This window comes from Aethalodelphis obliquidens, unplaced genomic scaffold (assembly GCF_003676395.1).
Source record: "Aethalodelphis obliquidens isolate GAN/ISIS:26980383/991018 unplaced genomic scaffold, ASM367639v1 scaffold48, whole genome shotgun sequence".
Taxonomy (NCBI): domain Eukaryota; kingdom Metazoa; phylum Chordata; class Mammalia; order Artiodactyla; family Delphinidae; genus Aethalodelphis; species Aethalodelphis obliquidens.
In genome coordinates, this window is record NW_020837992.1 from 7,456,124 (window position 1) to 7,481,506 (window position 25,383).

General features: G+C 46.8%; 1 protein-coding gene across 2 annotated transcripts in view; it reads right to left on the reverse strand.

Moving 5' to 3' along the window:
* Window positions 1-25,383, reverse strand: part of KCNH1 (potassium voltage-gated channel subfamily H member 1) — a 423,297-nt gene that overhangs the window by 211,736 nt on the left and 186,178 nt on the right. For both annotated transcript variants that reach the window (XM_027082909.1, XM_027082908.1), the window contains exon 7: window positions 24,399-24,828. In XM_027082909.1, coding sequence (XP_026938710.1) covers window positions 24,399-24,828 — 430 coding nt within the window. The remainder of the gene's footprint in view (window positions 1-24,398; window positions 24,829-25,383) is intronic.

The following is a 25,383-nucleotide window of genomic DNA, read 5'->3' on the forward strand; positions in this document are numbered from 1 at the left end:
TGATCCAGCAGTCCCACTCCTGGGCATTTATCCGATTAAAACTGTAATTCGAAAAGATACACGCACCCCTATATTCACTGCAGCACTATTTACAATAGCCAGGACTTGGAAGCAACCTAAATGTCTATCAACAGAGAAATGGATAAAGAAGTTGTGGTACAATATACAATGGAACATCACTCAGCCATACAAAGGAACAAAACTGTGTCATTTGCAGAGATGTGGATGGACCTAGAGACTGTCATACAGAGTGAAGTAAGTCAGAAAAACAAATATCGGATATTAATGCATATATGTTGAATCTAGAAAAATGGTATAGACGATCTTATTAGCAAAGCGGAAATAGGGACACAGACATAGAGAACAAACGTATGGATACCAAGGGGGAAGGGGGATGGGATGAATTGGGAGATGGGGATTGACATATATACACTACTATGTATAAAATAGATTACTAATGAGAACCTACTGTATAGCACAGGGTGCTACCTGGTGCTCTGTGGTGACCTAAATGGGAAGGAAATCCAAAAAAGAGGGGATATATGTGTATGTATGGCTGATTCACTTTGCTGTACAGCAGAAACTGACACAGCCGTGTAAAGCAACTATAGTCCAATAAAATAAATAAATATGTTCACAGCAGCACTATTTACAATAGCCAAGACATGGAAACAACCTAAATGTCCATCAACAGAGGAATAAAGAAGACGTGGTACCTATATACAATGGAATACTACTCAGCTGTAGAAAAGAATGAAATAATGCCATTTGCAGCAACATGGACAGACCTAGAGATTATCATGCTAAGTGAAGTAAGTCAGAAAGATAAAGGCAAATACCATATCACTTATATGTAGAATCTAAAATGTGACACAAATGAACTTATCTACGAAATAGAAACAGCCTCATAGACATAAAGAACAGATTTGTAACATACCACTACTACTAACTGGTGGGCCAGGTCCTGTACTAGGCGGTTTATACTTGTAATCTCATTTGATCTTTGCAACAAGACTTTAAGATAAGAAACTCGTCCCCATTTTGCAGATGAGGAAAATGAGGTACAGAGAGGTTGAGGAGCTTGCCCACGGTCACACAGGTATTAGGTGAGCAGAACAGGATTCAAGCCCAGGTCTGCCAAATGCTAAGGCCCAGGCTGTTAACCACTATCCTGCTCTTAAAAAAAATCAATACTGCAAAGTCATACATGATAAAGTTTGAGTTTTTAAAAAACCAAACCCATAATAGAAGTAGATGAGATCTACTTCTCATGAAGGAGGAAACTTCAGGATAAAAGGGTAGTAAATAAGTATAATTCTTTAACCCTAAGCACCTGTTGCCCGCCAGGCACTGCCCTGTGCCCAGGGAATTCAGCAGTAAACAAGACAGACTTTTTTCCTTCCCTTTAAGGAGCTTACAGAGGGGAGGACAGACCTTAAACAGATAATTACACAAATATTAAGCAGTTCAAAAATACAGCGATGTCTGGATGGGAATCGAGTTTGCTCGGAACAGTCCCCATTGATGTACCAAGAGAGCTGGGAGGACAAGAGCTCATGCGGCACAAGCCCTCTCTGTGCTCCTGTCCGATCCTAGCTGGGCCTGTGTAGACAGTTAGTCTGAGCAGAAACGCACTTAAAAATTCCTTCGTTTCTTTATTTTTCAGCTGGAGCCATCTCTGGACTACTGACTCTAGAGAAGCCAAGATTACCGTTTCGTTTGAGAGGACAAATACGTTTTGTGAGGCCTGGTGGGCTAGGGAAGGCCGTGGGAGGTGAGAAGCACTTGGGCATGTTTGCTCTGCATAGAGAACTTCTGTAATAGGACTCTGGGCAGAAGCAGGAATAATAACCAGGCCGGTGGGTGGTACCAAGGTGGGTTGATGCAGTTAGCCACACTCCTCGCTGTGGTGTACAAACACTGGGCCAAGGTCGTGATGGAGAGAGGAGATAGTGTGAATGGCTCACACAAGTCGCCTCTCCATGGGGCTAATAGAAGGGCGATGGTCATTGTCATAGCCGTTGATTAAAGGAACAGCAGAATTTCCTCACTGATGGGCTTTTTTTTTTAAACTGCAGATAGTTCTTTGCTCTCCATTATTCCCACCCTCCTCCTCAATCCAGCCAGATAGAAAGAGGCCAGCTTCATACCCTGTTACAGTCATGCACAGCTCACATTACCTGAGCAAAAATAAAGCATGCACACTGCCTTCAAGGCCTTTAGTAGGGAAGCTGCATATAACGGTACGTACGCTATTAATGGCCTGATCTAACTGGGAACCTATGTGCCAGCAGCTCCCAGATCTCTATCTCTGGGCCAAACCTCTCTCCTTAGCCCCAGCCCCGTATGTCAATTCTCTACTCACATCTCTTGGATAGCTCAAACTCAACATATTTAACCCAAACTCACGATCTACCTCTTAGCAGGGCTCCCACCCCCGCTTCCACACCCAGCCCACCTCCATCAAACCAGCCAACCACTAGTCTCAAAACCGGAGCCCCAACCCTTTCTCAGACAATCCATCACCTGGTCCTATTCGTTCCACCTTGAAAATCTATCCAGGCCCTTCTCACTTCCCTCCATCTCCACTGCCATCGTCAGAGCCCACCAGGCTCTCACCCAGACGACGACACTACCCTCCTTTCAGGACTCTGCCTCATTCCACCTGCATCCTCTGGTTCAACCTCCACATGGGTGGTTGAGTTGGGTGACCACGTGCAGGATGGGTAGAAGAGGGAAAAGCAGGAAGTGGAGGTCAAATCAGGAGGCTCTTGCAATATTTCCACGATGGGGTCAGAATTGGGGTGTGCTAACGAGAAGCAGCAGAGTGGGTGGACACTGCGTTCTTGTGGAGGTGACTCTACAGGCTTTCCAGGGAGGAGTGACACAGGAAGGGAGGGGGAAGGCCAGCGACTGAGGTAGGGGCTTGGTATCTGGGGGTATCGTGGTGCTATTAAGAGGATTAAGAAAATCAGGAGGAAGAGTGGCTTTGCAGGTTCGGCTCAACCCTGCTGACCCTGAGATGGTGAAGAACAGTTTCATACAGTGCCTGTTGCCCCATGCATGTGTCTTATGTGAGGGGATAATAGTCACTTGGATGATGAGCTACTTGGGGCCAGGACCCCATCTCCTATGACTTGGAACCCCTGACCTCTGAATGTCACTTCTTCTCAAAATGAGAAAATAAGAGGCCTTTCCCTGCCTCTTCTACCCAGCTTCATACATTGTATCATTGCAGCCCAGGCCACCTAGACCCACTTGTCCTACAAACTGGCATTCCTTGTCTGTGAGCTACCCATATTTGCTGGTTGTTTTGTTTAAATGTCTTCTAAGCCCACTAAATGAGGTCTTCCCAAGCAGGCAGGACCCCTGACTCTGCCCCTTCTGGCTGCTTAAGATCCGTGGTACATCCAGATGGATAAACGTCCCCATACCCAAATTATACAGAGCCTTCCTCAACACCCACATCAAACACGGCGTTGTATATGACTAAATCCCTGCTTCCCCGGTAATTCTAATGCCAAACCTCTGAGAAGCTCCCTGCCATCAACACGGTGTCCTCACAGGCCTGCTCTCGTAGCCACAAGAGCTATTTCTTCTGGAAAGTCATTTCTCAGTCTCCAAACTCTTGTAGCCCTTTCTCCAGAGACTTTTTACAGCATTTATCACACCTACTTTGACCGAGAGTTAAATAACTCTCAATAATAACCACCAGATGATAAGCTCCTTGAGGGTGGCCTCAGAGTGATTCATCACCGCGATCCCCATGGCCTGGCCCAGCCCTGGAACTCAGAACTCCACACATTCATGGGATCAATGAAGAATAAAGGAAAGTACCGTCCACACAGACAGCTCTCCGTGTGGGTTTTGAAACCTGACTGATGCTTACAGGCTTGGAAACAATGCTGCCAGGTAGAGACAAAATGATACTACAATGCAACTGTAGTTCAGAGGAGCACATCGCGGGGCGATTACGCAAGGTTCCTGTGTCACCCCTGCTGATAGCACCGATGGCTCGGTGTGCGCACAGGGAAGGCAACAAAGCCCTCGGGGCCAGGGTCTTCTCCCCGCAGCCCGATCCACGAAGAGAAGGGCACCATGTGACTCCCTATGCATTGGGGTAGGACCAACTCCAAGACAAACACCAACGAGGTCCTGGAAAGAAGAAACACAGAGGAAGGCAGAGAGTAGATTGTTTGCAGCCGGAGGGTCAGGGAGCCACACCAGGCCTTCCGGAGCTGCTGTTTCCACCGTCTAGGAGTTCACGGTCAGGCCAGAGGGCGCCTGCTGCAGCACGGACACAGCCGAAGCCAGAGTAACAGATCTAACTGGCCCTTCTCACCGTGGGTTCCTGGGCCTTGAAGTGCTGCAAAGCCCTGTCACCACAGCTGCTGAGCTTAACAGTAGTGACACACAGGCCCCACTCCATTGCCCCTTCTCTTCACCCTGGAAGAGACAATCCCTTCTATTCCTAGTAACTTCAAGGAAGCCAGTTTGGGGCATCAGGGCTGCAGTGGGGTAGGGTGGGAGGGGCAGATGAGGAGTTTTAGAAAAACTGTTTCCCCGTGCTTCTATCCACGTCCGCAGAAGCCAGCCCTGCGTTGGATGTAGGAGATCAGGAAGGAGGGGTCTTCTTCCCTGAAGCAGTTTCTTCCACAACTAACAAAGGGTCAGGGCCCTGCCTGGTTTCAGAGGCTGGGATCCGGATGCTGCAGGGACAGGCCCCAGGTGAGAGGCTACGACCCCCGAGGGTCTTTGACCTCACAGCCAACCACCCCGGCACCGCCTTCAGCTCTGAGCAAAGCACAGGCCCAAAACCTGGCTGAGGAGGGAGCGAGAATCTCTCCTTCACAACCCAGTGAAGCTGCCGGGGAAACACCGAAGGCCCAGACTCATTTAGGAAGAGGAGAGTGAGAGAGAGCAGTGAGAAAGAAAGGCAAAAAGCCAGAAGGAAGGAATGCAACACTTGGGGACCCAACAGGTTATGAGTGTGGTCATTCCCACAGGCAGGAGGAGGGGGCCACGGTGGGTGAGGAATACAAGTGTGGATAAGCCTGGACCCCAGGACCTGAGACCTTGCAGCAAAGTCCTAGGGCCCCAAATAAGAAAAGCAAAGGGGTAGTGATTTCAGAAGAGCATAGACCTAAGCACTTAGACCTCCCAACCTCAGGCATTTGGAGGACAGAGGCGAGCCTTCCCTTTTCCAACCACTGCCACCTCTCAGCCAGTGCTGAGGGCTGGCCTCCCCAAGGGTGCTGGGCACCTCCCAAGGTGCACATATGGGTGGCCCAGAGGGGTGGGGGGCCCTGGGGAGACTGTGACGAACAGACCCTTTGGAAACGTCAACCACGAGCACAGGAACCAGTTTGGGCCTCACCAGGAGGGGCAAGATCCACACGTGGTGAGGGGCTGGGGGTTGAGTCTTAGGATCGGACCGATTGTTCCTTTAGCAAAATAATCCCATAAAGAAGAAACAGCGTTTGTTCAGTTTTGCCCCAGAGGAGCTCAAGCAAAGGGCACTGCAGGGAAAATAACAAATAATGATGCTGCTGTGCTGTTGACCACGGTGTCTCTCCACCCCTGGGTGACCCCTGGGCCCTTGCACACGGTGGCGGGGGGGAGGGGGAGGGATGCCGAGAGGGAAGTTTTGGCTTCAGGAGCCGTGCTCACCCATCATCACTGCCAGCCAGCCGGCTGTTCCCCACTGTTGCTGCCCGGCCGCCCACAGACCCTCCATATGGCTGCAAGTGGCTTTTGGGCATTGTGAAAATATCGCAGCTACCTGGCTGGCTGGGAAGGAAGCCCCACAGCAAGTAGGAGTGCAGAGGCACGCTCTGTCCCCAGCCCCAGGCGGGGACATGGCCAAGAAGTGCCCAGCTCTTTAATATTTTTGGAATCCCTCCATCTCCTTCCTTCCACATTATCACTGCCTTAGCTCACATCACCCACATTTCTCCACTGAAATAATACAAAAACATCCGGTCATTTCTGCCTCTGGTCTTGTTGCCCTCCAATCCATTCTCCAGTGGTAAAATTCCCCAATGAACATCTTTGGACAGTCCGTCCTGCCCTCAGTCTAAAGTGCAAGTTCTTTAGCACTTAAGGCCCTTTAAAATTAACCCTCACTGGGTTTCCCTGGTGGCACAGTGATTGGGAGTCCGCCTGCCGATGTAGGGGATGCGGGTTCGTGCCCAGGTCCGGGAAGATCCTACATGCCGCGGAGCGGCTGGGCCCGTGAGCCATGGCCGCTGAGCCTGCGCATCCGGAGCCTGTGCGCCGCAACGGGAGAGGCCACAACAGTGAGAGGCCCACGTACCGCAAAAAAAAAAAAATTAACCCCTACTTTCTCCTGGAGCTTTGATGCTTGCTAGTTGCTCTCTTTCCCACTACATTTCCACTATATGAACTCATTTCATTCTCTTCAAATACTCTCTCTTCTTTGGATGGCCTCCATGTCCTCCCATCTCTCTCTTTTTTTTTTTCACCCAGCTGAGTCTAGTTGGCCTTCAGGTCACAGTAAACATCCATTGTTCCTTCGGCCCTAAGACTGGTTTAGGTAATATCTACCCATGTCTTCTCTTAGAACTCTAATCATAGGACTTCTCGCCCGCATTTAAATGATCCCCCTTCTACTGTCATCTCTTTGCAACTTTATTTACTGTTTTATTTATTCTCAGCCTCTAGCTGCTCAACCTTTTGATTGAGCAATCAAATGAATAAAATATCCTTGTCAATCACAGGCAGTAAATCGGCAATCTCTCCGGGAAGACTCAGGAAGGGCTGAGAGCACTACAGGACGATGGCAAGCCTCCGGAAGCACAATTAGGCAAAAGCATTTGTCTTTCCTTGAATAGCTCAGCGATATTCCCACCACCCACTCTAAGCACAGACGGTAGCTGCAGTATATATTTCATTACAGCAGCATATAGCAAAAATTGTCATTGATATGCAGGCTGAGAGTAAAGAAAGGTCTATTTGGTTACCTGGAAATACCTAAGTATTTGTGTCTTTCACACAGTAGGCATTCAATAGTAGTTCAGAAAAAGTGGAATGCCATAACGAAGAGATTAAGGCCCTGTTTACCTCCTGTTTAGAGTAACATACGCAAGTCAACCCTTGAGGTTTTTCCCACTGAAGTTCTCTCTGGAAAGTTCTGAACTAAGTTACAGAGTAAATCTCAAATTTACCCCAAGTATCTGCCTCTCTCAGGAAGGGAGAGATGGGGGTTACTTTCCTGTCTCCAGGTGGTAAATCACAGAGGCACGGAAAAGGAGAACTGCTCCTTGGGGGCAGACATTGAAGTGGGCCCATCACCAACGCTTGTCTCTCCTCATCTCCACCCCTAAGAGGGAGACAGCCAGCCAAGATGCCCAGCCTGAGGACCTTGAGCTGCAGTCAGCATGGAAAGGCCTGTAGCCCTTCAGTAGATCTCTTGTTCTGTGATCGCTTTACGTACCTGGAAACATGAACCTATAAGCGCAACTCACGGCCTCTAAGGAACCTGGGAATGTATCAGGCAGCCGCAAAGCCATGTCACTAATATGTCACTAATATGCATAATTAAGGTCATTAAGTTATGAATGTGAGAACATTCAACTGGAGGTCATTTAAATAATGAGATAACTGCTTTGCAAAAAGCCTGATTAAAGGGGGAAAGTAGCAGCTGAGTAAGTCCTGCAAAGTGGTGACCTCGCAGAAGCCTCCACGCCGTACAAGACGGCATCCTTCTCAGGCTCTGTCCCTGCTGGTCCCATGATCCTCTCTCCTCAGGCCTCCCCTCTCCCCATCCCCACCATGCAAGGGCTCCATCTTTACTGGACTCAAAGCTGGGGAGGGAGGGTTGATAAACTCAGTGGAAAATATGGAGAAATTTCTCTTTGGGGCACTGTTATTTATCTCAAAGGCCAATGGTATGAATAAGTGAATAACGCCTGGCATTTCACAACAAGAGGAGAAGGCTCTGGGGGCCGGGTGCATGGGGGCAGGCCACCTTCTCTCAGTTCATGGGCCTCTGTACCCTTTTTGAAAGTGACCTGGGGTCAGACAACTTTTTGCTCACTAGGCAATACCCACATCTCTACCTGGGTTGGGGACACAGAGGAGGAGGAAGAGGAATAATAACAGTGATTAATAACTCCAGCCCTATTTATTTGGTACTGACTCTGTGTCAAGCCCCCTCTCAGGGATTTCACAGACATTACATCTACACCTCACAACCACCCTGCCAAGTAGACATTATCATCTCCATTTTGCAGATGAGGAAACTGAAGCTCAGAAGATAACCCTTGGCTTTGGGAACTTCCCAGAGCCACATGGAGAGTGAGCAGCTAAGGCAACGCAAGGAGAAGAACATCTCTACTGCCTATTTTCGTCAGAGGGTCTCCATCACTTTGCCCTCCCTCACGACTCCCCACACCTTCAGCCCCTTAGAGAGGCAGAAGCAGGGGCGAAGAGTCAGCACAGAGGGAAGAAAGAGCCACACCCTGAAAGCTGCCTGTACCGCCAGGGTCTGGCACAGGGTAGGTCTGAGCACCTGCAGCTGGAGTCTGTGAATCCCAGCTCCTCCACTTCCCAGCTGATTTGAGGCAAACGACTTAGCACCTTTCTGTGCCTCTATTTTCATATCTGTAAAATGGGAATGATGATAAGAGTCCCATCTCATAGCATTGTGAGGTTTAAATGAGTCATTAGGAGTTAAGAAACACTGGTCTATAGTAAGTGTTCAGTGAAGTTGAACAGCTCTTAATATCGTCGTCAGCAATGTCATTATCCTGACTGTTCCAAACATAGAAAAGCAAGACATCCCAGTACGGAGCTTCCAGACACAGAGCACTGGAGGCTTGTGGTCAATTGTCCTCCCTTATATTGACCACGGTGCAAGTAGCCAACACAGATCCCTCCCCAAAGCAGAGCACTGGTCCTCCTCTACGGTCAATCGGTCTTCAGTTCCTGACATGTGGCCCTGAGGCCAGTACTCAGACTACTGCTAATAATAAACAGTTCACACTGAGAGTTTCGAGCAAGAGAGCTCTTTGTGAGGCTCAGGACTTTCATCTCAGTGAAAAAAGAACAAGGTGGAACTGGCCCAGCCGCTCCTTGGTCTCAGTGGGGTTCCCAAAGGGGCAGCTGTGGGGTGCCCAGGGGACACCTCGAAACACTTCGATGTAAGCTCTGGTTCTTCCACTCAGTAGCTGTGTCATGGGAGAAAGTCGGTAAGCCACTCCGAGACTCACTTTCTCAACTGTGTTACTACGAGGATTAAGTGGCATAATGTATACAATACACTCTGTTTACTGCAAAGCAGTGTATCAGTGTGGGGAACTAGAATTCCTATTTTCATTCTCCCTGAATCAAATCCACTAACTCCAGTGTAGGCATTTACTTCCCTCAAATCAAGGCTCACCTGCACGCTCCTCTCAATTTCTGTCTGTCTCAGCTGGTTTCAGGGTCCCAGGGGTGCAGCTGGCTAAAGGGGCAATGCGGGCGAGAGAGGCACAGTCAGGTCTGAACTCCTGGAGACAGAAGTCCCTCCCAGGTGCTATTTCCAGCTGGGCCGGCTGTGGAAAGGTCAGCATGTGACCTCATGCTAGTCCCCTCCCTGCCCCAGGCCTCCTGCTCAGCTTCTAAGCCTGGGGATTAGAAACAGCCAAGTCTCCAGGGCCAAGCTGACTGTGAGAAGCGGGTCTGTGACTGAATACGGGGCGGGGCGAGCAGCTGCCAGCTGTGGCTGCCAGAGCATCGTGGCAGACCCAGTGCCAGGGGACCCGATGACAAGATGCTGCTGGGTCAGACAGCCCTGTTCAACACCACGTGCCCCCTCCCAGAATCAGGTAAAGCTCGGGAGCCTCCCCTGGAGAGCAATGCTGATTGTCATTCCACCCAGTGACCATCTCGGTTCCAGCTTGCAGCAGTATCCCAGAAAAATTAAGATAGTTTCAGAGCCATTTCCCATGTCTCCTTTTACCAATGGGAAAAAGAGACATTCAGTGGGTGAAATTCACAAAGCAGTGTTTACAAGTATCCTATCCATGATAAAGCTGTGAATTTATGAGCTGCGTCTTGCTATCAATTCAGCACTTTTGGCACATTCACTGATTCTCTGAGAGATTTAGGAAGCTTCCCTGTAAGTTTCGGAAGTAGTCGGAGGAGGGAGTGTTACCAGAGTATGTACTGCTATTACACAACAGAACGTGAAGGAATAATTAAATGGCTCAGAACACCCTCAAATTGATGACATGTCGATCAAATTCATGGATGACTTGAGGCAAAGGAGGTAATAACCATAATAACTATAATCTACAAATAACGGGTAGATTAAAGATCACCATCCTTAAACATGGCAAAAGCACAAGCAGCAGAAGAAAAAAAATCAGAAAAACTGGACTTCATGAAATTAAAAACTGTGCAAAGGACACTGTCCAGAAGATGCAAAGGCAACCCACAGAATGAAAGAAAATATTTGCAAATCATATATCTGACAATCAAACAATCAAAAATAAATCTAAACTTGTAATTTGGTCAAAGCTGCACCCAAGCACACGGGGGCATAAAGGCTGGAATTTACATGCAAGGCTCCAGGAGCCACTCAGATGCGAGCGGTGTGGGGAACTAACGGTGCTTTCCAGGGTTAAGACCTCCAGGTAGGCAGGGAGCAAAGGCCCTCCTATAGCGTCAAGAAGTTGTACCCCAGTGGGGAAGGGTTCACCCTACTGGTGCTCATGGAGTTGGGTCGAAAAAGCCAATTGTAAAAGCAAAGAATGGTAGAAATGTGGTTTCTCCATACACAGAGGCTTGCCAAGCACAAGATTGTCTAGGAACTTGGGATAAGGTGAGATTCTGTGAGAAAGCAGGAGAGAGAGAGAGAGAGAGAGGACAGCATACGCGATGTCTTCTATCCCAAACTAAGAACATCCAAGTCAGGGTTTAAGAAAAGAAACCGGAATTAAAAGAAAAAAATTTTTAAAGCAAGACAAATGAAAGTGTTCTATCACTGGCAACATAAATGTGATCCTGTTCTGTCTTGGTGACAGAGTTTAGCACAGGTGGGAGGAGGGCGTTTCACTCACACTGGAGCAAAGTCCAGAGCTCCTGCATGTCACTGCTGGTGACATGGAATGAGTAACATCTGCGCTTTGGCAGAGAAAAAGATCCACAGCTCAGCAGGGTGGAGGTCGTAACTGGGGAACCATGTCATAAGTGACAGGGGGGACCAAGGAAGGAAAATGGATACCACGTGCCAGGTGGAAGCAGAAGGCATCTACAGTCACTCCTGAGTGATCATGAGACATCATTCATACCTCTTAAACCGTGAGCTAGGTTCTAATGACCTTGCTGAAAAGGGACAGAAAAAGAAATTGTTGTTTTGTTCCTACTACAGTGACACTGTCCCATGACTATATCCCCAGATTTGCGCAGCCAAGGAAAATGGGGAGACATACTTGGATAAATGTCAGATCATGGACTTGGCCCCAAAAAGCCAACTAGAAAAGCAGAAGATGGTAGAAACATAGTTCACAGTAGAACCTATGGAATAACTTAGGATTTCTAGCTGGCGCCAGTGAATTTTAATTAACAGTATCATGTAGTAGTCAAAACTACAAATTTGAAATAAGAGCAGGCTAAAGAGATGTTGAGATGCGGTGAGGCGTGATGGAAAGTGCTCAAACCTTGGAGGATTGGGGGTTTTGGAGACTTAAGTCCTTTTCTTGCTCTGCCACTAACTAGTTGAGTCACCTCCTCTCTCTGGGCCTCACCTTTTCAGCTGCATGATGACGCTGTTAGAACAGATGGTCTCTAAGACCCCTTCTAGTTCTGATGCTCTTTCAATCTATAAATGTGGTTTCACATGAGGAAAGCAATGGTCCCGCTCAGTTCTGCTCTAGTCAAACTATAGGCAGACAACCGAGTTTGTGTCCTCATAAGAGAGGACACACAAAAAATCATTATCTAGATGGAGAAAGTTCTCACAACCACAGAGAAGTTGGTTTTATCCGTCTTGAAGAGGTGAAGCCTCAAGGCAGACATAATAGTTCTCCAATGTTTGAAGCACTGTTGTGTAAAAGAAAAGCTAGATTTCTCCCACGAAGTCCCAGGAGCAAAGAGCCAAGTACAAGGGGTGAAATCCGTATGGAGGGAATTTTAGCTTTTTATATAAGAGGTAACTTCTCACCCTTGAGCTTATCTGCAAGTGGAATGGCCCCATCCTGGGGGCATTCAAACTTCAGGCAAGAGATTCAAGGATCTAACCGGTAGGTGACCTTGACGACACCTGAGGTCCTTCTCAATTCCAGAATTCTGTAATTACCCACGAGATAACTGGAGATCTGGTTAATTAACACAGAAAAAGGATGACTGATTATCCACATGTCTTCACCGTTTCTAAGTGGTTGGCACACAGTAGGGGGTTAATAAATATTTGTGGAAGGGAGGGAGGGAGGGACGGAGAGAAGCAAAGACCAAAGGCCCAGATCACACATTCCACCGTGTGCTCAGAAACCTGCCTCCCGTCTATGCGTTAAGATCTGAGTTCCAGCCAAGGCCTCCAGTGTCTGCCTGTGAGCTCAGCTCAGTGTAATTAAACACCTGAGTTTCCCAGGAGGGATGGAATCAAAAAGACTGCCAGAGGAGAACCTGTGGCTTCTGCTTCTTCCCTGCCTTTCCGCTTGCTTTGTGGCAAGGCCAGGCCTGACAGGTGGTCCCGTGGCCCGAGAGCTCCCCTTGCTTTGTGCTGTCTCTGCAGAGCTGCAGTCAGCCTGCTGTTCTCCGTTAAGCTGTGCATTTGTGCCTTGCTTTGCAGGGACCCTTTAGAGTTTCTGCTGTTTCTCCAATGGGTGCATTCTGTTTCCTTCATCCCTAACCCGGGGAGCTCGGAGAAGGGGGCCTGGCCCTCAGTTCTGCAGTTATGTTTAGGAAGAGGGACCCCCTCCCCTGTTCTAGCTTTGCCACCCCCATTCCAGCCCAGCCCAGCCCTTCTTCCCATCCCTAAGGAGGAACAAAGGGTCACCCTGCTGCACAGGGTTAGTGCTACAAGCAGGGCACTGCAGCTCTACAGAACTCACTGGCAGTTTTTCACAGATTTGATTTTCTTTCTCAGCCTCCTGCTCTGATTTTGCTCTTCCTACCAAGACCTCTCTCCTTGCCAAGCTTTCTTGCGGTGACAGTGGGTTTTTATCACCATGTAGCTATGATTCAGAGCCAGACCTCTAGCTGACAAGAACTAAAATTATTCTCTCTCACACACGCACAGAGGACCACAATGGAGAAAAGTGAAAGTGGAAACATTTTTCAAGTTTGCAAAGTCACTATCAGGTGAGGATTTATGGAGTGAGCCCTGACAGCTCCTCGTTTTGCAGTATCCTCACCAGAAGATTTCTGTCCTGATGTCTAGTTCCACCAACAAACCATTGTCAAGCTCTTCCGTATGCAAAACATTGTGCTGCCCCAATTCCATTACCGCCTTTGGACACAACACCTCCTCCTCCTCTAAAACCCCAGCCAATGTCCTTGGCTGAACTGTCAAGCAAATCATGCAGACTAAAGGTGCTGGGAGAACGGCCTCACCATCAACCAACCCGCCATCTACGGCTCCAGGCTGAGCACCAGACGGAAACGTTCTGAAAGGGAAGACCCTTTACTTCCATTCATGCCAGTGAATGTGCATCATCCCCATTTTACAAATGAAGAAACGGGCTGAGGAATGAAGTACCTGGTTCACTTTACTATTAAGTTGTGGAACCAAGGATTCGTACCCATGCTTATCTCTTTTGGTCCCATGGACTGTCTGTCATAATGATTTCAGAAATTAAAATTATGTTCCTGACCTAATGTCTTTTGCACGTGCAGCTTGACAGGTTTTGATGGCAGTGAAGATTAGCTTTCAGAAACCATCCTCCTGATCTAGTCTCCTCTCTGGTAGCATCAATTCAAAAGGGAGCTGTCCAGGAAAAGGGGGTGGTCTTGGAGACAAGCTGACCAATACCGTGGCTGCGGCACCTTTAGTCTGAGTGATAGAATGCAGAAATCACTGGTGGTATCCTCCAAGTAAAAAGATAAAATCTGCAAGCCAGTGATGTTTTTTCTAAAGGACAGACTAAAAGATTGAGATCTGGTGTTCAAATACTTCAGCAGCTTAGCCTTACTGCTACTTGTTGCAATCCCTGTCTCTTGGCATGTGATGGACTGTCAGAGGTGGTGACCAAGCACCAGCTTCCTGCAGGAAGGAATCTAAGAGGCTGACGAGCCAGGAGGCACACGGCGGGCGCTCAGCCCCTCTCAGATCAGCACGCCTCTCTTTCCACTGTCCTACTTGGCAGGAAGTGCTGCTTTCCCTGCAGCCTTCTGCTCCATGGCCATGGTCATGGGTGGCAGTGCAGACTGGTGGACAGACAATGAGCTTGGGATTAGAAATCTAGGTTTCAATTCTGACTCTACCAGTCATAATAAGGTTGACCTAGGGGAAGATCATTGAACTCTTCGAGCCTCAGTTCCCTCCCCTGTAATACTGGAATAATAACACCTGTGACACAGCAGTGTCAGGAGACTTCATGAAGAATATGTATAACGTGTCCTACACATAGCATATGCTCACTAACATCATTATTAGTGCTATGCTTGCCTCTCCACCTGTACATCACACAAATCCTACCCATTATTCACTGGCTGAGTAAACTCTCCTTAATGCCACTCTTACCACCACTTTATAGAAATGATCACAGTCTCCCAGAAGTCTGAAAGCACAAACTGGCTCCACTTATGCCATGAAGATTCACTGCTTTCCAGCTTCACATGGTCTCTCCTGTTCGCATTAGTATTTCCCAAACTAGATCGCAAGCAAATTGAGGAAGGGATGATGTCTTATTTTAACTCCTTTACCGCATTCATTCAATATTTACTGAGCCCACTGTGGACCAGGTAATGGCCCACACAGCCCCCGACCCCAGGCAGCTGAAGTCTGACTGGGGAGACATCTGCAAAAAAGATGCAATGAGAAAAATCCTGGGAAGGGCCGGGCCCAGAGCTCTTCCCAAATAAATGGGGTCTATACTCCCTGACCCCGCTCCTTGACCCCTGACTGTGTGAGGGGCCCCTGCACATGTTTCCATAACAACCTGTCCTTTCCTTAGTAGAGACTCATCTCACGTCACAGCCATTTCTTATTTACTGATCTGGTCCCCCGCAGCAGACCATAAGCACCATGAGGGCAGGGCTTACATCTCTCTCATTCAATGCTCCATCCTCAGTACTCATGATGCCTGGCACACGGCAGACGCTCAAGAAATGTTTGTTAACCAAATAAAGAGGTACTCAGACTCGACTGACTGAGGTTCTGGGGAATTGGCAGGTAAATCTAATGTATGTCTTCTTAGGGACCATACTTATTCATGTATATTTTAGAAAACATTTCCCTGGTGGGCTTTCCTCCCCTCACCAATTTTACTGTTTGTTTGTTTTTTTTTTCCCGGTACACGGACCTCTCACTGTTGTGGCCTCTCCTGTTGTGGAGTACAGGCTCCGGATGTGCAGGCTCAGCGGCCATGGCTCACGGGCCCAGCCGCTCCGCGGCATGTGGGATCTTCCCGGACCAGGGCACGAACCCGTGTCCCCTGCATCAGCAGGCAGACTTTCAACCACTGTGCCACCAGGGAAGCCCTCCCCTCACCAATTTTAAAGAAGGAAAGGAACATGATTTTCTCTGTATGATTTTGCCCCAGCTGTCTGTAGCTGTCAGCCTAGCATTTGAGAGCCACAATAAAGGCTGGATAAAAAGCAGCTGAAGAGGTGTGAAACTTGATTAGTCAAGTTCCTTGCTGAATATAGAGGTAAACCACTCTTCATCCACCTTCACCTCTTCTCATCAAGCTCTGAGGACATCCCACAAAGGAGCCAGGTGCCACAGTCTACTGGCATAACTTGTGATCCATGGCTACCAGCACCAACTGCTACCATGGTGATCTGGAAGTGCAGGGAAAGCACTGAGCTGGCAGTGATGACACGGGCTTGAGCCCAGCTTTGCTTCTAACTAGCTGTGCGACCTTTGGCAAGTTACTCCACAATTTCCTTATCCAAAAAAAAACAGAATACTACCTGTCCCATGGAGTATTGAGAAATTCAAAGGAGACAGTAGACATAGAAACAAAAGACTTGACTACAGCAACATCTCCACAGGATAGCTCCCACTTGGATGAAAATTACATTTGAAAAGGGAAAGAGGATTTTGCAAATGACATGGGTATCCAAAAGGTCAGAGACAATACCCCTCATCCAGTTGGCTTCCCACTGTCAGAATTTCCTAACATCTAAGACTATTGTTGTAAACGCTTCTGCCCAGTGCAGTAACCCAGCTACGAACAAGTAATCCAGTGTCTTCCCACAACACACAGTCAGATATTTTTGTCACCATAATTGTCATTTACAATAACAGACAAGGCTTCCAGGGAAAGCACACCCTCTCTGCAATCCTTCCACAGCCCCCTTCTCTAACTCTTTTCCCTGCCCCCAACAACACACACACTGAAGAGAACACTTTCCCCTACCCAACATTCCAACATAAATCAGCCAGGGAAGCAACAAAGTGCAACTCTGAGGTCAGATAAGACTGGGTTCAAAACCCAGTTCAGCCACCTCTTACACTGTGACCTCAGATAAGTGACTTTGTGTTTCTGAACCTCAGTTTTCTTACCTGCAAAACAGGAATAATAAAGCCCATGTATGAGGTTGTTGAGTAGAGTTCCCAGCATGGCATCGGCATATCTTGGTGCTCAGCGCATGACTGTTTCTAGTCCCTTCTCTCCTCCAGGGAGAGGCACTATCACTCCATGTGGTACCATTTCCTACCCAGTGAAAATCCTGCCAGTCAGGATTGGAAAGTGATGCTTCCCGACCACACAAATGACTTTCTCCTCCTTTAAGAGCTTCCCCTAACTTGCTCTGCGGTCAGGCCAATTTTTTTTTTTTTTAGAGAAGCTTTGTATCTAGGGAACCTCACATCCAGATATACACATTTTAATGGCCTGTACATTAAACACTGCAAGGCACCTGATATTTTATGCAAGTTCAAATCTGTGTAAAGTAGAGCATACCCAAAGGACTAACAAATGACTGAGAAGCATCATACTTTGATGAGTCCTAGAAATGTAGTACAAGAGAGGGAATGGGGGTGTGGGGTGCGGCCAGGGAGAGAACTACCATTGTTTGAACACCCCATGTGTGAAGCACTGTGCTAGGTACATGGCATCATTTCATTTTTTCAGCCTGCAAATATGATCAGGGAGGGGCTGGCATCTCCATTTTCAGCGGAGGAAACGGCCAAGGTTCAAAGCATTAATCAAGAGTAGAGTTCTATGCAACTAGAGATGATCATACTAAGTGAAGTGAGTCAGAAAGAGAAAGACAAATCTCATATGCTATCGCTTATGTGTGGAATCTCAAATATGACACAAATGAACCTATCTACAAAACAGAGACAAATTCAGACACAGAGAACAGACTTGTGGTTGCTAAGGGGGGAGAGGGGGAGGGAGAGGAATGGACTGGGAGTTGAGAGTTGGTAGATGCAAACTATCACATATAGAGTGGATAAACAACAAGGTCCTAATGTTTAGCCCAGGGAACTATATTGAATATCCTGTGATATACCATAATGGAAGAGAAAATAGAAAAAGAATGTATGTATGTGTATAACTGAGTCACTTTGCTATACAGCAGAGACCGTTACATTGTAAATCAACTATACTTCAATTAAATTTTTTTTTTTTTTTTTTTTTTTTTTACAAAGTAGAGTTCTAAAGAACTGGCCAGTTCTAAAGCCTGTGCTCTTCCCCACATTCCATCAGTATGTGTCCAGGCACAAAGGAGAAGTGGAAGGGCAGGGAGACCCACAGGTCCTGCCCTCTGGGAGCCTAGAGTTTCACAGGAGCCAGTCAGAAATACACTTGAGGGCTTCCCTGGCGGTGCAGTGGTTGAGAGTCCGCCTGCCAATGCAGGGGACACGGGTTCGTGCCCCGGTCCGGGAAGATCCCAGATGCCGTGGAGTGGCTGGGCCCGTGAACCATGGCCGCTGAGGCTGCGCGTCCGGAGCCTGTGCTCCGCAACGGGAGAGGCCACAGCAGTGAGAGGCCCGCGTACCGCAAAAAAAAAAAAAAGAAATACACTTGGGACAAGAAAGGTAACTATGATGTCACAAGAATATTTACAGAGCAGTGTGACTCTAACTGCAAGTAAGTAAACCCAAAGCAGGGTCTTTCAACCCTAAAAGTATGGAGACAATGAAGGGCTGAGAACCAGGAGGGAGTAACCAGAGACGGTCTTCTGGAGGAGAGGCGGCAGGGCTACAGAGGACAGAAAGTAGCCTAAGGTTGTGTTAAAGATGGGGAGACCCACCTGAAATGCAGAATGGCAGACAGAACTTTTTAAAAAATCAGGTTCTAAAGAAAAATAAGCTGATTTGCTGGCTAGGAAAAAAACTCTAAGAATAAATGAGAAATGAATAGTTATTTCTGCCATAGTGTTCTGGACACCGCCCCATTTCCCGAAATAAACATAAACCCAAAATGAAATTAAACAGCATTCCCATGCTCCTGAGAAGGGAGCAGCAATCTTTTTTTTTTTTCTAAGAACAGGAAGGAAAAAAATTAACGGAGCTGAGCAAGAAATAATCGCTATTAACAATAAAATCACGACACCTGAATGTAGCTTTTCAACTTTTCAAAGAGCTATCCTACGTCATTATCTCATTTAGTTCTCACTTCAACTAGCTGAGATGGTCAGGAGAGCTTCTTACCCCTAATCCACAGGAAATGAAAGGGTACAACCTAAAGCAGAGAGCAGATCTAGGACTTGAACCCAAATCTCTCAACTAACAATTCAGGGATGAAGCTCCAACAGGGCCTGCCTGTCATGGAGAGCTAATGTTTGCTGGTATCAACTGAGAGGAGATGAGGAGAGGGAGAAAAGCTGAGGTAGACACACACTGCTGGTCATCCCTCACTAACTGTTCTCCTTGTCTATATTACTGTATTCCTACCTGGATACATGACCACCCAGAAGACTACATTTCCCAGCCTCCTTTGCAGCTAGGTGTGTGGCCAGGTTACCAAGCGCCAGCCAATGTGATATGAACAAAGGCAATATGCACAACTTCCTAGTCTTGTTCTCAAAAGGAAAGAGTTTAGCCAGCCTTCCCCTTCCCCTTCTTTCTGTTTTCTGGAAAAAGAATATATGGCCAAAGCTGGAACGGCCATATGGGATCCCAATACGGAAGTCATGTATTTAAGACAGCAGAGAAACCCGGTCTCTGAGGACGGCAGAGCAGCCAGACCAGCCCCAAGCTTTTAGGAAACATAAACCCTGTTGATGCTACTATTACTGTGTCTCTGTCCAGTAACAGAACCTGTACCCTAACTAATAAAGATGTTTTGCCAGTGTCACTGAATACCACTTCTAAAACTCCAGAACCTTCTCAACTGTTTGGATTCAACAAGACCATACATATTTATTAAGAGTCTGTTATGTGTTTGAAGTCTCCTAAGAGTATCTTTACAGCCTCCAGGGAGATGTGCCCAGTCATTTTGGAAAAAACAGTATATTGGCACAGAATGCAAAAAGGCATATTCAGCAAAGGTGAATGAAAAGAAATAAGAATGGTTAAACAAAATCCTGAAGGAGGCAGGGAAAAGCTTGCAAATAATAATCTAAGCTGAAAGGGGGCCACAAAGCATACTGCATGGGGGTCAGGTGGTAGGGTCAAAGGTGCGGAGTGCAGGTTACTAGTGTCCCTTCCCTCCAAGAAAGGAGGTGATATAAGGAAACCCTAGGGCTGAGCCCAGTTACTCTCTTAGAGCTCCCAGCCCCCCACCCGGGGGAGGGAGTAGGGGAACTTGACTGAAGCACAAATCAGGATGAGATCCGGCCCAGCAGAAGAATTAGGAGGGGCTGCTGTGGACTAAATAGATACTCACAAGGGTCCCTTCAGCACTGACATTCTGCTCTGGATTTAAGGAGCTCAGATGGGGGAGGAAAAAAAAATTCAGAGAGACAGGTGTTGTGCAGTGCTAGGGGGTGGAGAGTGTCTGCCATTATCAGAGAGAAAGGAAACAAATGTGGCTTAATTTAATGACAGGATGACAGCAATGACATTATGAGGAGAGAACAGGAAAAGCACAAAGACCATATTAAGAAAATGGGAACTGTCACTTCACCATCAAATTCTCCCTGGAGAGTATCCCCCAGACAGGGTCATGCCCCTAACCTGAGAAGGATACCCCCAGATAAAGGGACTCTCCCCCACCCCCAGCAATCCCTCCCTCTTGGAGGAGGTCCCTCAAAGGCCCCGGCAAGGCTCAGGCCACAGGGGAGGCTCCACCTCCAGGCCTTAGTCACTGGCTGGTGGGCAGCAGGGCCCCGACCACCACTAGACCACTGACTCCTGGCAGTGACACCCACAGGTCCAGACTCCGACCCTCAGAGTCCCTCAAGGGAGGCACTCAGTATGTGCCTGCTGAGTGGGGGCGTCCTCTCCCAGGTGACACACTGAGGGCCAGAGTGGCCCTGTGTTTCTCTCAGCATCACCAACACACAGGCGGACCAGATGTGCCAAAGAGGGAATCTACCCATCACACCTCAGGGTGAGCCCTTGCTGGAGATCACCAAAGACCCACGCGAGGACGACGGGAGGGTCAGGGCAGGGCTGACTTGCCCCCGACCCAGGTCAAGACCCCAGAGTGGAAGTCAGACATACAACCAGGCATTTGGAGACACCATAGATCACCTACACCCAGAGATGATCACAAATGCTCATTTTAGCCAAGTCTTCACCTCTTCCTACTGCAGTTTTCTTTTTTTAAGTCAGAAATGAGAAAGGTGGGCAAGCTTGAAAAGATTTAGTTTTCCAGCTTCCTGGCATCCTCTGGGGAATTAGCCAAGTTATAATAAGATATTCAGTAACAGAGCACAGAGAGGAGAAGCAACAGAGGCTTCTGGATAATCTATAATATGGTTACTACAGGGCAAAAGAATAGTCAAGAAATACTATTACTAATGCATGTAAAATTCGATGCAAAGAGGAGAAAATCACAATGTTACCAGTACTTCAAAGTCCATTGGCTTTGTGTCTCTCTACTCTCCTTGAGGAATGCTGGCCTGACTGCCGGAGGGATGGGGAGGGAGAGGCACTGACCCCTTGGGATAAATGCAGGTTGCGGTCAGTGCTCTCTGTTGTCCGAGATCCTACTTCTGGGGTTATCCAATCCCGGGAACCATGCAGTAAGGATGCAAGCGTGCACATGTGCATACAGGCAAAGTAAGATAAAAGAGAACCCCATAAGTAATAAGACATCAGCAGCTGTCCTGAACAAAGGTTCGGAATGTGAGTTTACAAGGATGATTACCACCACATTACACAGAATGAAATAACTCTGTTGTTAGCACCAGAATTTGTCCGATGTCACGCGAAAAGGGGAAGAGCTGTAACTGTAAGTGACAGGTGGCTGAAAAAATGGTTGGCTTCTGAAGCACCTGGTCCCCTGAGTCTGTACCGTAATCTTGTTCTTAAAACAACAATAGGCAAGAGTACAAACACTTTCCACTGCAGAAACTGCCAGTTTGTTCAAATTTATGGAGAGAATTTTCAAAGTGTGAGTGTGCCAGTGAGGGCAGGCTGCTGAAGTCTGTGTTCTCAGCCCATGCCACCACAGGTGGGCACCGTGGGGAGAGCAGGGCTTGTGATTCAGGGAGTTCTGAACACAAATCCTGTCCGCCCTGCTTACCAGCCCTGTATTCTGGGGAAAGCAGTTAACTTTTCTGAGCTTCCATTTCCTTGTAAGATGGACTTAATAATCTCTAAAGGCATAGAGTTGTTGCGAACAGTAGTTGTACGTAGAGTACTTATCACAGCACCTGGCAACTAGTAAGTGATCAGGATATGGGGTGACTATTAAGCTGACTTGCCTACCTAAATATCATACTTCGCTGCACAATGCAGAGGTGACTGCCTGCGTATTACACTTTTTTAAAAAAAGAAATGGAAACATCACAAAGCTCTGAGAAGGTGGGGAGAGAAAAGAGGTGATGATTATTGTTTGGGTTTTCCTTAGAGACTACAGCTAGGAAATTACGCTCTCCAGAGGAGAATGGTTTTGGAAAAACAGCTTATCCTCATATGCCACCAGAGCTGTTTTCTTTCTTTTCTTTTCTTCCAGGTAAAAAGCTGCAAGGAAGTCTCCTCATATTTGAAAGCCTTTGGGGAGCTCATGAAATGGAGCCCATTTCCTAACTGACCACCCATAGCAAATTTTCTGTAGTGCATATAATGAAGTATTTCGACTGACAGGGTGTCGCATCTTGCCCTCTACGAGACAGAAATTGTGCACGGTGCATCTGGTTGTTTACTGCTGCCCCAAGGCTCACAAAATGCTGCAAGCACAGCCTAGAAAACTGGAGATGTTAAGGCTGAAATAGTTCTAGAAAAGCAAAGGTCTTAAATCCTTTTACATGACATGAGAAAGCGCCTCAAGTTCTAATTAAGCTAAAGTAATTAGCCACCCACAGATACTTAACGCTGCTTCCCATGGTCAGGCAATCATCTCTATTAAAACCCATTTTAAAGAAAGGAGCAGACCCCAAAGCTCCACTGGCACACACTTCCCACAAATCAATTATGCCTTAGACACACTGCGTAAACACTCAGAGGCAAGCTCCGGGCCTGGAAGAGGGGGCTTTTAGCAAAAGATGGCATCAGACCTGACGAGGTAATTGCAAAACAGGAGGCGCCAAGCAGCAAATGGGACACTTGGTGGTAACAAAATCCACTTGCAGAGGGGGACACTGGGTCGCAGATGGGTTGGACAAAGCAAAACCAACTGAAGCCTCAGTTTCCCTGGCCTTAGAATTCCCTGGTTGGCGTAACAAGGCATCAACACCACCCTGAAGGAGCACATCAAGCAGAAGGGTTTCTGCCTGCGTGTGACCAGACTACCGTCCAAACTGATGCTGCACAGGACTGTCCTCTCCCACGTCACAATGTGGCATGGAAGCACCAACAAGGTGCGTGTAGCAGGTTCACAGTGAGTCAATCCACTCAAGTTCATGTGCTTTCCCCAGTCCAGTTAGGTCTAGTCAGTACTCCCTAAGTCTCCCTTTAGTGACGGGAGTTCATTGTTGTTTCCAGCCCAAGGCTGTTTCCAGACTTGGCAACAGCAACAGCGACACAATGGTCAATGGTTAAGTGTTTGAAAATTAAGTACAGCCATCCCTCCGTCCACAGGGAATTGGTTCCAGGACGAATAGGTTTGCAGATACCAAAACCCACGGATATTTAAGTCCCTCATATAAAATGGCATAGTATTTGCATATAAGCTATACACATCGTCCCATATACTTTAAATGACCTCTAGATTACTTTTAATACCTAATGCAATGTAAATGCTATGTAAATAGTTGTAAATACAATGTAAATGTTATGCAAACAGTTGCCGGCATGCCACAAATTCAAGTTTTTGGAACTTTCTGGAATTTTCTTTTTAATATTTTCAATCCCTGGTTGGTTACATCTGAGGATGCAGAATCCATGCATACAGAGGACCAACTGTACCTTCCTCAAGAACTAGGGTTGTTTGTTTTTCAGTCAAGTTAATCCAAAAACCCATTACTTCTCAACTGAACAGAGACTTTTTTCTTTCTTGTAGATTTTTTTTCTTTTGGATTTAGAAAATTTCTCAATCATCAAGCAGACATCAAAAATGCTGATCTAGATAAGCACTGTCCAACAGAAATAAGATTTAAAATTTTCCTAGGAGCCACATTAAAAAAAGCAAAAAGATGTATGAAACTATTGTGTTAGAATATTTTATTTAACCCACTCTAACAAAAATATTACTGTATAATCAATACAAAAGATTATTAGTGAGATATTTCAGATTTTGTTTTCATACTTTCTTCTTCTAGTACCATATTGGACGGTGCAGATCTAGAGCTATCTTTAAATTGACATGGAAAGGCTTCCACAATTCACTGCTCTATGAACAAGGAGTTTACCAAGATGTATAGCATGATCTCATTTTAACTATAAAAATCTGTTTCTGTGTGTTCAGATATGGATAGACAATAATCTGTAACACCAAAAGGTAATAGCAGTTATCTCTAAGAAGTAGAATTATGTATGATTGGTCATTATTTTCTACTTTGTGCTCTTTTGTATTTTCTAAATTTCTTTGCAGTAAACATGTACTGCTTAAATTATCAGGAAAACTATAAAGCCAGCCTTTAAAAAAAAAATCTCTCCCTTATTTTAAGCTGTACCACCCTGATCCTGCTGGCACTGTAGCCATTATCCTATTTCCAGCTAACAGAAAGGATGGACAAACATAACATCCCCTGCCCCTTGCGCCAGCCACTGGCATACTTACAACCAATCATCATGATGGCCACTGCAAAGATCTTCTCGATGTCTGTGGATGGGGCGATGTTCCCAAAGCCCACACTGGTGAGGCTGGTCATGGTGAAATACAACGAGGAGATGTACACGGAATTCTTGCTGGGACCCCCTTCCCATTTCCCTGAGCCGGACCCGTTAAACTGGTAAGGGGTGCCAATGTCCATTGCCAGCTGGTAGAGCCAGCTGTTGTTACGGATGGTCTTCGTGTCCTCGTCAAAGATCTCATAGTCCCCGATGCTGTACCAGATGCAGGCCATCCAGTGAGCAGCCAGCCCGAACACACACACCAGCAGGACCAGCACGGCTGCTCCATATTCAATGTAGTGGTCCAGCTTCCGGGCCACTCGCCCCAGACGGAGCAGCCGGACAACCTTCAGAGAGCTGAACAGGCTGCTGATGCCCTGGAAGAAGAGGAGCACAGGGTCAGGGCCAAGAACAATGATACTAACAACTCCTTCCCTCCACTCACCAGGGCTGGTCTTTCAGCACAGGTATTCCCTGAGATGCAATAAAAGGCAACCTTAAAAACATTGTTTCAAAGTAAGCCATAATATGGAGAAATGCTCATGTATATTTGTATACTTATGCAAAATATAATTCGAAGTTTTTCCAAGGTATATGGAAGGGAGATTTCCATTAGCTTTTTTCGTTTTTTACTTCCTTTAAAAAGCAAATAAAAAAATAAGACAAATAAAATTGGAATTTTATTCTAATTATACTGTGTGTAAGTATACAAATACATATGAGCATTTTTCCATATCATTACTCATTTTAAAATAATATTAAGCCCTCCAGAAAGTAGGCATAGAGGGAACTTTCCTCAACATAATAAAGGCCATATATGACAAACACACAGCCACATCGTCCTCAATGGTGAAAAACTGAAACCATTTCCACTAAGGCCAGGAACAAGACAAGGTTGCCCACTCTCACCACTCTTATTCAACATAGTTTTG